Genomic DNA, 14,471 nt, shown 5'->3' with positions numbered 1-14,471 from the left:
ACAAATAGCATTGAAATGGTCTCTACTGCTGAGAGGAAAAAAGATTTGGTTTCTTATTGTTCTGCTAGCTTTGGGTTGATTTAAAAAAAAAAAAGAATGATGTGTTTTGATGAGGATGATACAGAATAATGGCTTCTGAAAGTGCAGTAGCTCTTTTCTTTAAATGTTTGCGTTTTAGACTGAATTTATTAGACTGAGCTTTTTTTGTTTGGCTGGTCTTGCCTCACTTCATGCAATGACAACCAGGAGTAGCCCTAGCTTCGTGCAGCACAGGAAGGTGGCACTAATATGTTAACATCTGTTCACTACAGTGGAGGTACGACGACCTTGGTGTATCATCATTAATTTCCCCTAAACAAACCATCCAGAACTATTGCTAGTAGAAACAATTTGAAGAACATCAGCATATAGTCAAACTTATTTAGTCTTTGACATTGATAGAAGGGTTGTTGCTTTTCTGACTGAAACTCATCACGATCACAAAGGCAGGGCCCTTGCTTTACCAAAGTGCTGCAGAAACGTTCAGCACACTGGGGACACCGACTCAACCTGGTAAAAGGTGGACGTGAATGTCCAGACTTTAAAAAACCTTGGCTAACTTCACAGGCTTCCTTTTTAATCAGAATACATGGGAGCATTGACAAAGAACTTTGTCTTCATTTCTGTGCCTCACAGCCTCGAAGCACAACTGTATAAATTATGTAGGAGGCAACACGTCCCCCTGGAATATGGGCATTTATGTATGTACTAGGCCAGTTCTTCAACGAGCAGAAATTTGCAAAGCTGAACTGACTACTGCCATGTTGATGTCTGTCACTTGAGGATCCGGCCCATGTATTTTGTGCTGCTACCTGTCATTGTCCCTCAAAACAACAAACATCTTTCAAACTATTCACTTAAAGATGTTAACCGGTAATGATATAACTGGTGTTCTCAGGATACTGTGTTCATAAAACAATTTAATTCGGAGGGGGTCTCTGGTGGGCTAACTTCAAATCGGATCGTCTTGCCTCCCAGACCCGTCCGCCCCCGCCCGCTGGAGGCCGGCGCTCGCCAGGGGCCGGCACAGGCGGCTTCCCGCCTTTTAAAGGCTCTCGCCAGACCTCTGCCAGCCCACCCCTCACAGGCGGCCGAGGGGCGCGGAGCCCCTCACAGGCCTCGCGCTCCTCAGGGCTGGCGGCGGCGGCTGCTGCTTGTAGCGTCTCCTTCTCGCAGTCTGAACTGGTGACGTTTGGAATTTGTCACTGCTACGGGATCTTTACACACCTTGTGTTTCCCAAGCAGAGGCAATTCTTGTTTGTTACGTGGCAAACCTCAGGGAAACTAAAGGTAACGGGGCGTTCCCTTCAGCGCTGGCGTTTTTCTAGTCAGCTTTACCAGATTTCCAGAGCAGCCTCAGGGGTAGAGGAGGTGAGGGCACAGGGAGGTGACTGAAATTCATTAAACTCCTGAAAGTTTCCAGAGACATGGACTTCCTTGGAGCTCCGAGCCACAGTTCATTGTTAATGGAGTTATTGGGTTAAGTTCATCCTAATTGTTTGACCTCCTGTTTAGGAGCCTGATGATGTGTGAAAGCCTCACTGCCAAAGAGGAGTGATGGTGATGCAATTTTAGGGGCTAATGATTCTGCTGACCTAATGTCCTCATACAGCTGCTTTCTATTACTGTCACTTAACTGGGACATGGTAGGCTCAAGGGACTGACTTTCTATAATGAGCTGGCTGTGCAATTATGGCAGCTACTGCAGGACGCTGGAGCTAAATCTATCTCCTTTTTTGCTTCATCATCTATTTTTATATTATTCCGGCATAATGTGGACATTCCAAAAAATTTGAGTTTATTGCTCCTAGGTGAAATGAATAGTGCTAATAGTGCTGCTGGGCTGTTGTGAGGCAGGGATGGTAAGGGAATTGTTTCATAGCCAGCTTTTTGTACTGTCCTCTCGCCTCAGTACTCCGGAGCCTTACAAAATTATTGACACATGAAAAAAAAAAAATCACCAGAGGTCTTTGTGTTTATATTCTATTTAATTTCCTTCTTGCTAAGTTAAGAAAGTAAGCAGGGAGCATTAATGTATTTTTTTACCAGAATCCATGGCAAAGATGTAATAGCTCAACAGTTCACTTGAAAATGCTTTGTTTACCTTGAATTTCAGATATAGTTTATTGTAGTTAAGCTCTGGATTTTTCATAAACTAAGAAGTAAGAAATCCTACTTTTGGTTAACTTATAGACATTGCAAAGACTATCATAGGTTATAATGCAGCAGTATATGTGGATATTTTACTAAAGGTATGGATAAAGTAGGCTTAGATTTACTTTTAAAAGGATAGCTAACAAAATCCATATATTTTTACTGCTAACAAAAACTTTGTATTTTTTATGGTCACCTTATTATGCACTGACATTTTCTTTCACTATAAGAGTAATGGGATTTATTCCCAATATTAAAGAGGAACCATTTGGCAACTTCTGTCTGGTGCAGGTTTCTTTGTAAAAGTGAGTTCAAATTTCAAAGAGAAAACCATGTCATTTTCAAACTGCTTTGTAATAGACACACAAATATACAGCATATTTCATAAAGAACATTGTATATCTTAGTTAAAACAAATGTTTGGGAGCTTGCTTTCCATTTACTTACTTATTTGGCAGAGCTTACTCAGATTACCCTACAGAAATTAAAAAAAAAAAAAAAAAAAAAAAAAAAGGCACGACTGAAAGAGGCTTCATACATGAAGTGAATTATCCATGATAACTACTCCACATTTTGCATACTGATTTATATAGCAAATTTAGTTGAAAGATCTTAAATAGTTAGCCAGTATCAACTGAGCATCACAAGTACTATTACAAAGTAGTTAAGGGCAGATATATTCTTCACCAGCTGCTAAAATCATTGCCTGTATACTTACTGAGTTTTCATAAATTTGGAGTAATCTAATGCTGTTGTCCACAGCAGCAAGTAAACTGAGCAAAATTTAATTAAAGATACATATCTATGAAATATGAGTCTTGATTCCACCTGTTCTCCATTCAGCATATTCCACCCATGTATGTCTTTAATATATTGAATTTTTTTAATGGGCAGTCATGTGTGATAGCCATAGATAGAATATTACGTTTAGCGTTTTGGAAGACGCAGAGAGCTGGCCCTGCGGTATATTCAAGTAACTTCTCAAATGTGCAAGTGCTGAAGAAGAGCATTTCACCCACACAGCTTCTGTGGGGCTGAGGACTTTGCTAGTTTTAAGCCAGGTGAGTTCCCTGCCCAGTTTGCTGTATAGCGACACAACTGCTTATTCAAGCAGAATAACTATTTGGGGATAAGGAGAGAGCACGGAGTCATAGGGAAAATTGCCAAGAGGAGAATGGGATAGCTACTTGCCATAGCAGAGCTACTTTAGAATAGCATAAAATATCTGTGGGACTGTGGCCTGAAAGACAACACAGCCAGGAATTGGCTGGCTTCAGTGCTGAGCAGTTCACTTCAGCAGCAATCCCAGCTTTGGGTAAAACCTGAGAGCACTAATGAGCCTTAATTGCTCTGAGCAGCCTCACTTGCCCATGGCCCATCAGCCCCAGTTGAGTTTATGAGGTTTATGCACTTGTGTGTGTGTGTGTGTGTGTGTGTGCACACACATATATTTCATTAGCTGGCTTGATCTATGGATGACTTTTTAAAATGAAACTTCAGCTTTTAAAAATACAGTTGTTTCTTTTTCATTGCCCAGGCGATAGTCCATCTGAGACTACACCAAAATTTCTCTTTTCTAGAGTCTCAATTTGGCCAGCTTGCTTACTATTGTGAAGGGAGGAGTTGCTATAAATAGACCTCTTAAAGCCTTCATAGCCAGTTTAAAAAAAATATCCAGGACTTTAATTAAATAAAAAATAGTGTTTTAGTTTAGAGCTTTATCTGAGCATTAATCAGTACAATATTAAGAACACAACTGAAAAAACCAACCTATGTGAGTTAACATTTTTGGATCAAGTTCTACCTTCCTGATACTCAGCCACTTTTGGGACCATTAAGGATTAGGTTTATACCTGGACATGCAGGGTTTCTTGGTAGTCTAAGGAACGTGGATGTAAAAGTGAATTTTACTTTGCTTTCCAGCATTGTTTTTAGAAAGCAAGAAAGAGGTGAATGAAAAGTGATGAATCATAACTGACTTAGCAAGAAAGTGATACCTCTTGCATGCATGTTTTTGTATGCTTATGCTTATGCTTTTGTTTTGTCACCACTAAAAGTGTCAGATATTACTAAAGGGGTAGGCTTGTTGGTTGGTTTGTTGTGTTTTTTTTTCTTTTTTTTCCTATTCTACTGCTGTTGTTTATCACAGTGAAGCAGTGATATTGCAGGTAATTGTTTACATAATGGAGTGCAGAGGTAGTGAAGAATACTCAGCATAAGGCTGGTTTCTTTGCACACCTGTCACAAAATAGCTCCAAGAGCTCAAATTCTGTTCAGTGGCATGGACTGTGAATCACAATCAGAAATATGTTCTGAATCCCAAGGAGCCAGACTAGGGTCTGCTCCAGGCAAATGAAAAAGGGGAAAAACCAATGGGCAATCAATCTTACATCTGTGCCAACCCACAGGTGAATTCAGAAATTAATAAAAGGTTGCAGCACAGTGATTATCAAGTTGTAATTTTTAAAACTGCCTAAGCTCAGTGAGACAAACCTTTAAAAGTAGTATTTCACATTTGTTTAGACAAATGCCAAGCCATTCCCAAAACCTTGTCAAATTTCTGCCCTTGATCTCCTTGTCAGTGCAAATCTTAATTAGTTGTCTTGTAGGTATATTTGCTGCAGTGGCTTCAGGACTACTTAAGCAGTGGAGATATTGGTTAACAGTAAGAGAGAGTAACACAGTCTCTTCCAGAATAGTTTGTTGGTCAGGTATTTTACATTGAAGAAATGAAACCGTCTCTAAAAAGAAATGTAACTTTACTCACTGTCTCCTGCTTTCCTAACTCTCATGGCAGAGTTTGATTGAAACATGACGTGCACATTCAGCCACATGTGTTCCACTCATTGCTACACAAAAATGTATGACATGAATGATACTCATGTTTGTCTTCCAACAGCCCTGCAAAAACATGAGAGGTGGCTTACATACATCAAAAGCTGTATTCTAACAAAATTAGAATACCTGTCTTTTGAAGGAAACAGCTCTCAGGTCACTTTATTAATGTCAGTGGTGGAAGAAAAGGAAATAAAACCAGTTCTGTCTTGTCATTGGCAATTCCAATCTTGTTAATTTTTTTTCTTCTTTATTTTCTTCATTCTCAAAATCCTCTTTTCCTAATATTCCAAAAGAATTTCTAAAGCCCAAAGTACAGAAGATTTTTTTCAGCTTATTGTAAATGTTTATTTGCAGCATTTTTTTTTTTTTTTAATCCTGCTTTGGAAACAGATAATGTTCACAGTTAAGTACATTAAAGATGCTTACTGAACTGAAGGACCTTTGGTTGCAGCTCTTTCAACGAGTGTTCTTGTAACATAGCACATATGCATGCCTTATGTGAGTTTGAAACAAGATGAGCTAAACATGAGCAGACAGTGAAGGACTTCCATGCGTTTTCTTTCCTGGACTAGGACTGAAATAACCTTTCTCTCATTCCATAGGAACCTAGGATGGTGGAAAGATATTAAAGGTAAACCCAGTGTTTTTTAAAATGTAGAGGATTCAGGTTGGTGTGAGAAGCTGAAAAAATTAAGAAGGAAATATCTTCTCTAGAAAAATGAGTAACACAGAAAAAGGGCTTCAAATGTTGATGAGATGAGACAGTTCAGTGAAATGGTTACTGACTTTCAGGCAAGTGATACATGAGAATCCTGGCTCATAACATGTCCCTTTCAATTTTTTCCTGTTTTTTTGTCTTTGAGCTTTCCCACAGGGAATTTCATATATATTTAATACAAAAGTCACATTAAATGAGCTTTCCAGTTTTGTGTTTCAGGAGCTTTCTTCATTCAAGAAGGTTTCCTTTATTTCTTTGTGGTAAGGTGCTGGCTTGAGATACGTAACAAATAGCAACTATTTGGATACTGTTTTAGAATGGCAAATACTGTCCTTTTAATTAATTCTGGAGAGTAGGAACTATGTACGCATGCACCTCAAGATAAGACCTTTCTAAATGCTAAAAACAGTAAACATAGTTTAAAAGACTGTTTACTGTATTTACAGTGTTATCACCATATAGACATTTTTGTCAGTATGCATGGGATTCCTCATGTAGAATGGGAAGTTCTGAATTGACTGCAACTTTCACGAGTTGCAAAAAAGCCATTTTTAAGGATGTTTTCGGTCAGTCACGTATAGCTTCTAGCACAAGAAAAATAAATTGCAGCTTCCTTGAGAAAGTGACATAAAACCATAGGGGTTTTTTATGTCACAGAGGGATTATTGTGAGAAAGACAGGAATCCCTCACCCAAGCTGTGATTTCTCTTGATGAAATTGCTGCGTTCTTAACTAGTGCATAAAATGTCAGGGGCACAGCCAGAGACAGTAAAAGAATGTCATACTTCATCCAAATCATGGGTAAGAACAATAGGCTACTGCAGGTAGGATGATCTACGAAGGAAGCCACCAGCCTTATAAAGCAAGATCAACTAGTTCTGACAGGCACATTGGCTACACTCCAGTTCTTGCTCTCTGCTCCTCCCCTTGGCTTCCCCACTCCCCCCCTTCTCTAACAATTAGCTTATTATCGAGACATAATTATAGGTAATTCCTTGCCCAGGATTGCCCAGGATGGGGATGAATAAATTGGTTTTGTGTCTCTGGTGACCTGGCTACAGATCTCAGTGGGTGCTCTGCTTAAGGAGCTTGATAGCTGGCAATACCTTCTCAGAGGATTTAATTGAGCAATCACACTGTGACATACAGATATTTTTTGCAAAGGCCTACAGCAAAGAATGACTTCTGAACTGCTATTCTTTGTCATACACGTTATACTACTCTTGTGCCTTCATTCACTGACTTCTCAAACATGACAGAAGATACAGCTGCTGGTCTTGAAATTATAAGTTTCAGGAACTGGGGGAGGGGGATAAGGGTGAGGAGGAGGAAAAAATCAGTCATACAAATAGAATGGTGATTCACTGCATTAAGATACATAAACTTAAATAAAAATCTCTGTTAAAACTTTTAGACAATTGTCAGGTCTTCACAGACTAACAACAAACAGCTCATTAATTTCATGAGTGTTATTTGACCTATAATATTAAATTAATGTGTTTTACTGTTTATTAATTAAACATTAGCTTGAGGAATGTCATTATTTTAAATAGAAACACTCCATCTCTGTCTCCATTTATATAGTTGTCGTGGTTTAACTGCAGCTGGCAACTAAGCACCACATAGCGGCTCACTCACTCCCCCCTGGTGGGATGGGGGAGAGAATTGGAAGGGTAAAAGTGAGAAAATTCATGGGTTAAGATAAAGACAGTTTAATAAGTAAAGCAAAAGCTGCATGTGCAACAAAGCAAAACAAGGAATTCATTCACTCCTTCCCATCGGCAGGCAGGTGTTCAGCCATCCCCAGGAAAGCAGGGCTCCATCACATGTAATGGTCACTTGGGAAGACAAATGCCATCACTCTGAATGTCCCCCCCTTCCTTCTTCTTCCCCCAGTGTTATATGCTGAGCATGACGTCATATGGTATGGAATAGCCCTTTGGTCAGCTGGCATCAGCTGTCCCAGCTGTGTCCCCTCCCAACGTCCTGTGCCCCCCCAGCCTCCTCGCTGGTGGGGTGGGGTGAGAAGCAGAAAAGGCCTTGACTCTGTGTGAGCACTGCTCAGCAGGAACAAAAATGTCCCTGCATTATCAACACTGTTTTGGTAACAAATCCAAAACATAGCCCCATACAAGCTACTGTGAAGAAAATTAACTCTATCCCAGCCAAACCCAGCACAATAGTGGTGAGTATACTGTTAAAGATCATAGTTCCTCTGGTATGAGGATGACTTTACAGAGTTTTCAGAAATATCTCAGGATATGTTCATATCCCTGCGTTCAGCCTGGATACAGTACAGCTTTCTCAGCTGTATAGCTAGGGCCAGTGAAGTATTCCGCTAACATAACTCTGGTATGACTGCCTGGTAACCTGCCCTGCTGTACGGGTGTCAGCATGGTACTGCATTGCTCAAAATAATGCTTTTCTTAGCAGTGTCACTGTATTGAGGTATTTGTCATGTCATTTGATAATTTTTCATTAGTATGCTTGGCATGAGAATCTGTTAATGAAATTTGATAAAAACGTAAAGCTGGGAGGAATTGCTAATATAGAAGAGCCTGGTATGTTATCCAGGAAGAGATAGATGGTGTAGCAGATTGAAATAAAAGTGAATTAATGTTAGTAATACCAAGTAAAAGGTCATGCTTCTGGGAACTAACCAGAATTCAACTGCTGAACAGAGATTTATCAGGCAATAACTTGGAGAAGAAAGATATGGGCATAATATGTCCAGTTGACCACTGGATGACTATAAAGCAACAGGAAGATATAGCTGTATAAAAGAGAAATACAGTCTTTGGACATCTAAGGTGAATTATTAAAACAGAAGAGTATTTAATTATATTGAAATGCAGTAGTGAGTCCTTGGTTGGAATACTCACATTGTTCAGTTATATTCACATTACTTACATAGTTGAGAGACAGAGAGAGAGAGGCATCTCTGAAAGATGGTTTAGAGCAGGATCTATGAGAGCTTCAGGAAAATCCACTCCAAATTCTGGTGTTTTAAGTTAAGCTAGGTTTTGGGCATATCTTCTACAACATATGTTTTTAGTCATTTGCCTCCAAGAAAGAAGTAATTATATTGTAGTAAGTAGAGTGTAGCTCTAGTGAGTTTATCAGTAGAAAGACCTTCTTGTGAGGGGACACTAAGAGTGGCATGTTAAGCCTAATGGAGTGATAGCAGAGAATGGATGTGTTGACTTTCAGTAAGGTTTGTGTTGCAAAGGAGAAATAACTGCTAATGCAAAAGAATCTTGCTGAAGAGGAATAACAAAAAAAAAAAGGTGATAGCTTGTTTGTAAATAAATGGAATTTAAATAAGGCAACTTCTGTTTCTGTGAGAGAAATTCTCAGCCTTCAAAAGTCTTATTAGTGACAAAAGACACGCGTTTTAAATGGAGCTGATTCCATTTTTGAAACAGGTTAAATTAAATAACTGTTTGTGATTGCAGGTACCTTGTTGTGATGTGACAGGAGTTCATTTCCATTCCTAAATTCCTTTGAAATCAGTTTTTGATGAATCCACAGATGTCTTCTGTTGAACAGCAGCTTTGCACACAAATTGTCTTTTTCGCTATACAGGCTGAGCTCCATTCAATAAACTCCGTGCTCTCCTTCCCCTGCCCTCAAACTGAGTCACGATTGGTCACTCCCTCTCCTACTCCCAAAAACTGGGGAGAGTTGGTGCTATCTTTGAAAAGTGATTATTAACACCAATATAAGGAAAGATCTGTTCTCCCGTAGACAGAATTATAGCTAGGTGTCAGTCTTAAATTTCTGAGGAGATTATTAAAGGTTTTTCAACCTAGTAAAGTTGTGACAATATTGGGACATAAAGTTCTAACAAAGATTTTTGTTTTACAAACAGAGTTTACCAGCCTTCACCATGTTTTAACAGCTTATTACCTTCATATATGTTATTTGACCCGTAATATTGAATTATATCTGTCTATTCACAGATTTGAGTTAAAGTTACTTTAATACAAATGACAATAATGTCTGTATCCCCTGAACTGAATTTTTTTGCAAGTTTGTGATAGTAGTTGATTTAGTTATGGTTTGGTGTGTAAAGCTAGAGAGATACAAAGTTCAGTTTAATTCCTTGATTGGCAGAGAGAAATAGTTGCTGCCGTTCCCCAGCTGTTCAGGACACAAGTATGTTTGTGCTAAGCACGGCCTTGGTTGCTGTAAGTCAGACCTGGAACTGGGCCCGACTTCCTCCCACAGGGGCCCCTGCAGCCCCCCTGCTGCCAAACCCTGGACACCTGCACCCAATACTGTACGTCACCAGTGAGAAGAAGCTGGTGAACCTTTCTTTGCCACAGTTTACATGGAATGCGTTCTTCAAACTCTCTGTTGCTTCTAGCACCACGAAACTGAGCTGGCTTGTTTTCAGAGCATATCCTGGTAATTGTCTTGATGTGTTAGAATAGCGTTTAGTTGCATTACTCTTCATTTCTGTTCAGAAACAGATTAAATATTAGTTAAAAATATAAAATTATTTTTCTAGTTCTGTTTCAGTATGTTTCCTGAGTTTTTACCCAATATTCCAGAATATTACTGTGCTCTTAATTTATACCTGTTTTTTTGCCTTCTGATGTGCGTGAGAGGTGAATAGTCTCCTCACAGCGTGACAGTTCTCTTCAGTTCCATTCCCTCAAGCCATAACAACCAATTGATGTCAGTTACCTCAAAAGCAAATTAATCCCACTCCTGTTTTGTTGAATCAATACTAATGCATTTTTCCTGTAATTTTCAGGTTTTGACAACGCTGGCTGCCAGCAACGCTGAGGTAGGAAATCCTGTCTTATACTGGTGGAATGTTAAATAGCCGTCTGTGGTTTTGATAGTGGCTCTAGCTTTCTTACAATTTTGGGGTGAAAATTTAAGAGACTTCACTATGCCACTTGTGCTACTTCTAGTATTTAATGAGCCTGTCTTTGGAATTCTTGTCTTGTTATAACAATGTTTAAGCTGATAAAGTCCTCCTAGGAAAGTTTTATCATTATGTAGGTCTTTCTGAAGATTTCCATGGCATTGAAACCACATAGTTCACAGCTTTGCTAAGCACGTGTTATAATTTCCCATCGACAGAAGGTGGCTATCTGACCTTTTCCCTATGCCCTTCAATTTTTCCACTTTGCTGCACAGCAAGGAAGGTATTGTATCTGCTCCAAAGTTGGTTCTGGTGGTTGGCATGCATTCCTTCCAAGTCCTTCCATCTAACTTGCCTCACTTATCTGGTACCATATGACATGAGCTGTTTGAACACACTGGGACATGAGAGAGAAGTTTAGTTTTATGAAAAAATACTACTAGCTGAATTCTTGTTAAATTCTGGAATGATGTTAACTGTATTGTATGTTGCCTACATTGGATGCTTGACATTGCTATAGTTTAGATTGATCATTTTGGATTTGCATTTATTTTGTCAGCTTTTCTATTCATGTGTGAGGACTTTGCATGGTCTTAATGGGTCTAACGCTATTCTTAAGAGGTGAAAATATTATGATTATTGGAGTATATGTTGAATAACTGATTGCTAAAGCAAAAATGGCAGTCCTTTATGACTGCTAATGTGTGTTATACTGCATCTGTCTCTTTTGAATACTGCTGTTGAATAAGTCACTGCACTTTTAATAACTGACAGATATTTTTATTCAGTGCGCTGTTACTGACTCATTTAAATGTAATGTCAATTGGAAGCTCAGAGTGTTTCTATAAGAAACAGGTCTCAGACTCACAGTAGGGAATTTGTGATGTACTCCAAAGCTAATGTTTAACTATGACAAAATGTCTAGGTGACTGTTACTGCTGTAGTCAGATAAATTTTTAATGTGAACCTTTAGTAAATTAAATTGCATTATTAAAGAGAATAGATAAACCGTGCTAGTTACTTTAAAGAGCAAGGACACAAGTTCACTTTTATACTGTAAAAGAATGACATAATTCATTTTTATTTAGATTACAACTGTAATATCAGTGTTCAGTTTTGCTGATCTGATTCAATTGCATACTTGACTTGTCTCAGAGAGTTTTGGGACTAGGATTTGTACCTGATTTTTCACCGTTGCACTGTTTTAAATGTCTGTTGCTCTAATAGAGTCCACTAATAAATAGTGCCTTTCAGTTTCTTGTTGTGTAATGGGATTTTTTGGGCTTAGATTTGTCACTGTACAGGTATTACTATCAATTTTATTCTCTTATAAAGTCTGTTTTCTCATTTATTTGTAAAATGTTCCTGTATAATTTCTTTTGTGTGTGTGCAAAATTCTAGGAATATTACACGTTTCTGAGTCGGTCAGTCATGTTGCTTTGTTTGTTAGTACTTTCACCATTTGAAAACCTTAAGACAGTTAACGCATTTGGTTGTTCTTTAAAAAAGCTTATCAACTGGCCTTTGTGCTTCAGCCCGCAGACCAGCTGACTCAGTAGGCACAAATCTGTAGGTCAGCGGTTATCATTAGATGCTGTTTCTTCCATTCATGAAAGTACTCAGAAGAAGTGCTAAAGTTCCCCAATTAGGGAAAATCCTAATTGAAGGTAAAGGATAATTAAATGGTTTCCTGAATCAGGGCAGTAGTGTTGCTTGTAAATAGTCCTACTGAATTCAGTGGAATAACTCAAAAGAATAACAACTAAAAAGAATAATAAGCATGCAAAACTGCTTGCTGAGTTTTTGAATTAGAGACAATTTTCAACTTGAGGGAAATGGCTCCTTTGAGGTAATGGCAAACTTCCGAAGATTGCTTCCTGGGACCTACATAGTGCACTGTATATTAGGATAACATAGTACAGTTTTGGTGTATTTTGAGGTTAACAGGCCTTAAGTAACTGTGTGGATGACATACACGATATTTCCTCAGGTTTGAGAATAGTAGCCTCATGTTTTGCCTGATGTTTTGTTTTTTTTTTTTTTACCCTTTGGTCTTCATGAACAGTTCTGACAAAGATACAAACCAAAATAGCCTTGTTCTGGCTTACCTTTGCGTCACTTCTTAACTCGTTTGAGCTCCTTGGTTCTTTGCTACTGTACAGTGCTTGTGTCGCAAGATCTCTAGTCTGCTCTTGAAAAAAAAGTACATATACTTGCATTCTAAAATCTGTTATTAGAACTGCTATTTGGTTGTTCTTGAGCTGTTGATCCAAGTAGTCTCGAAATTTGATTATTCCTCTTTTTCTTCCTATTCGACATAGCTGTGTTCCCTTACTGAATTTCATATGAAGTCTGAATGAAAACTTAGCATGTTTGTATTACTATTGAATGTTTTAGGAAGATACAAACAAGTTTTGGGGCTTTTTTTTCCAAATGCTAGTTGCTACATATCAAATGTAGAGAAACAAGCACATCTAGAGGAAGCTGTCAAGTAATCCAAAGACCTTTCTTCCATTTTTTAACACAAAGGGGCAACAAATAGTGACAGAGTCAAAGCCGAAGGCAGCAAAGCCTTCCATGAATAACTGCCAAATCTGCCTACACTGTGTCTTTTAGTGTCATAGTCTTGTAAATATGCAAGTTAGAAGCATCTTAAAAAAGAATAACTTGTGTATATGGAGTCAAATATGAAGATTTTTATCACAAATTACTTTGGTCTCTTGCACAATAAAACACATAATGGTTCATGTTAATGTTATTAAAAAATGAGCCTGAGAACAGTCTGAAATCCAGCTATATACTGTATAAATTACCATAACATACACAATACTTTATAATAAAATTTTCATGTAATTCTCTGGAATAACACAGTTTGAGGAATGTCTTTTTTCAGGTCTGCTAACTAACTAATACAGGTATACGGCAGTCTAGTCCTTTTATTGCTTTTTTGACTATATATTGGTCCCCTTCAAAAGACATCTCTTTCAGTAAAGTGTGTGACTTTTTCCAGAGTGTCCTTTCTAATTAGCTGTTAGTATAAATAATCTTTTTGTTGGGGAAAGCATAATTTCTTTTCCTCTTTCTGAAGGAAAAGTTGTTACCAAAATAGAGAACAGAAAGCTGCTTACAATTCCTGTTTTCCTCCCCAGCATTTGAATAAATGATACAGTGAAGTTCACGGCCGCCTTCTTGTGAGAAGTTAGAGATCGTGCCTCATTGAAATACAAGTTTAGTATAACTGTGTGTAAGTTCTCTGCCTGCTTTTATGTGAGCAATGTCAAGGCAGTCTTTTTTTACTCTCATAAAGAAAAGGCTGCCAATATGTCTCAATAAAACTGGAAATCAAAATCAGCTCAGAGCCAAGGAGGTTATTAAATCAGAGTTTAAGGAAAACCTCAGAATAGTAAGCAGAATATGGCTCTAACGATAACAAAACTGTGACTGATTTATACTGCAATCCATAAGGTCCTTGATTATCAGGAAATGTCATTGTCAAGCCCCCCACTTTCCTTACATGGAAGGAATAGGTCAGGCCTGGTGAGTAGCATGTTTCTGAAAAGGCCAATAAATGTATTACACTTCAGTCGCCCTTTTGCTGCTCTGTGTGTGGGGTGGAGAGTGGAGAAAAACTCTCTGACAGAACAGACAATTGTTTCATTTATTTTTTGTTCATAAAATGTTGATGAAAAATCACGTATGCTTGTGGTGCTGTGGAAATATGTTTACGTGAATGATGTGAGAGATGCATATGCAAGGTGTCTTAAGCAGATATGGTCTGAAAGCCATTCAGAGCATTTGTGCTTGCTGATATTATAGTCTGTTTGCATTACGCTAATGCCTAGA

General features: G+C 38.3%; 1 protein-coding gene across 2 annotated transcripts in view; it reads left to right on the top strand.

The window, feature by feature from the left end:
- The window catches only part of RBFOX1 (RNA binding fox-1 homolog 1), a gene marked incomplete at both ends in the record, with an annotated part of 1,359,850 nt that overhangs the window by 301,815 nt on the left and 1,043,564 nt on the right, over window positions 1-14,471 (top strand). For both annotated transcript variants that reach the window (XM_082312185.1, XM_082312182.1), the window contains one exon: window positions 10,512-10,544. In XM_082312185.1, coding sequence (XP_082168311.1) covers window positions 10,512-10,544 — 33 coding nt within the window. The remainder of the gene's footprint in view (window positions 1-10,511; window positions 10,545-14,471) is intronic.

Source organism: Platalea leucorodia (assembly GCF_965183815.1).
Source record: "Platalea leucorodia genome assembly, chromosome: 5".
Classification (NCBI taxonomy): domain Eukaryota; kingdom Metazoa; phylum Chordata; class Aves; order Pelecaniformes; family Threskiornithidae; genus Platalea; species Platalea leucorodia.
This window is presented reverse-complemented; position numbering and strand designations above follow the sequence as displayed.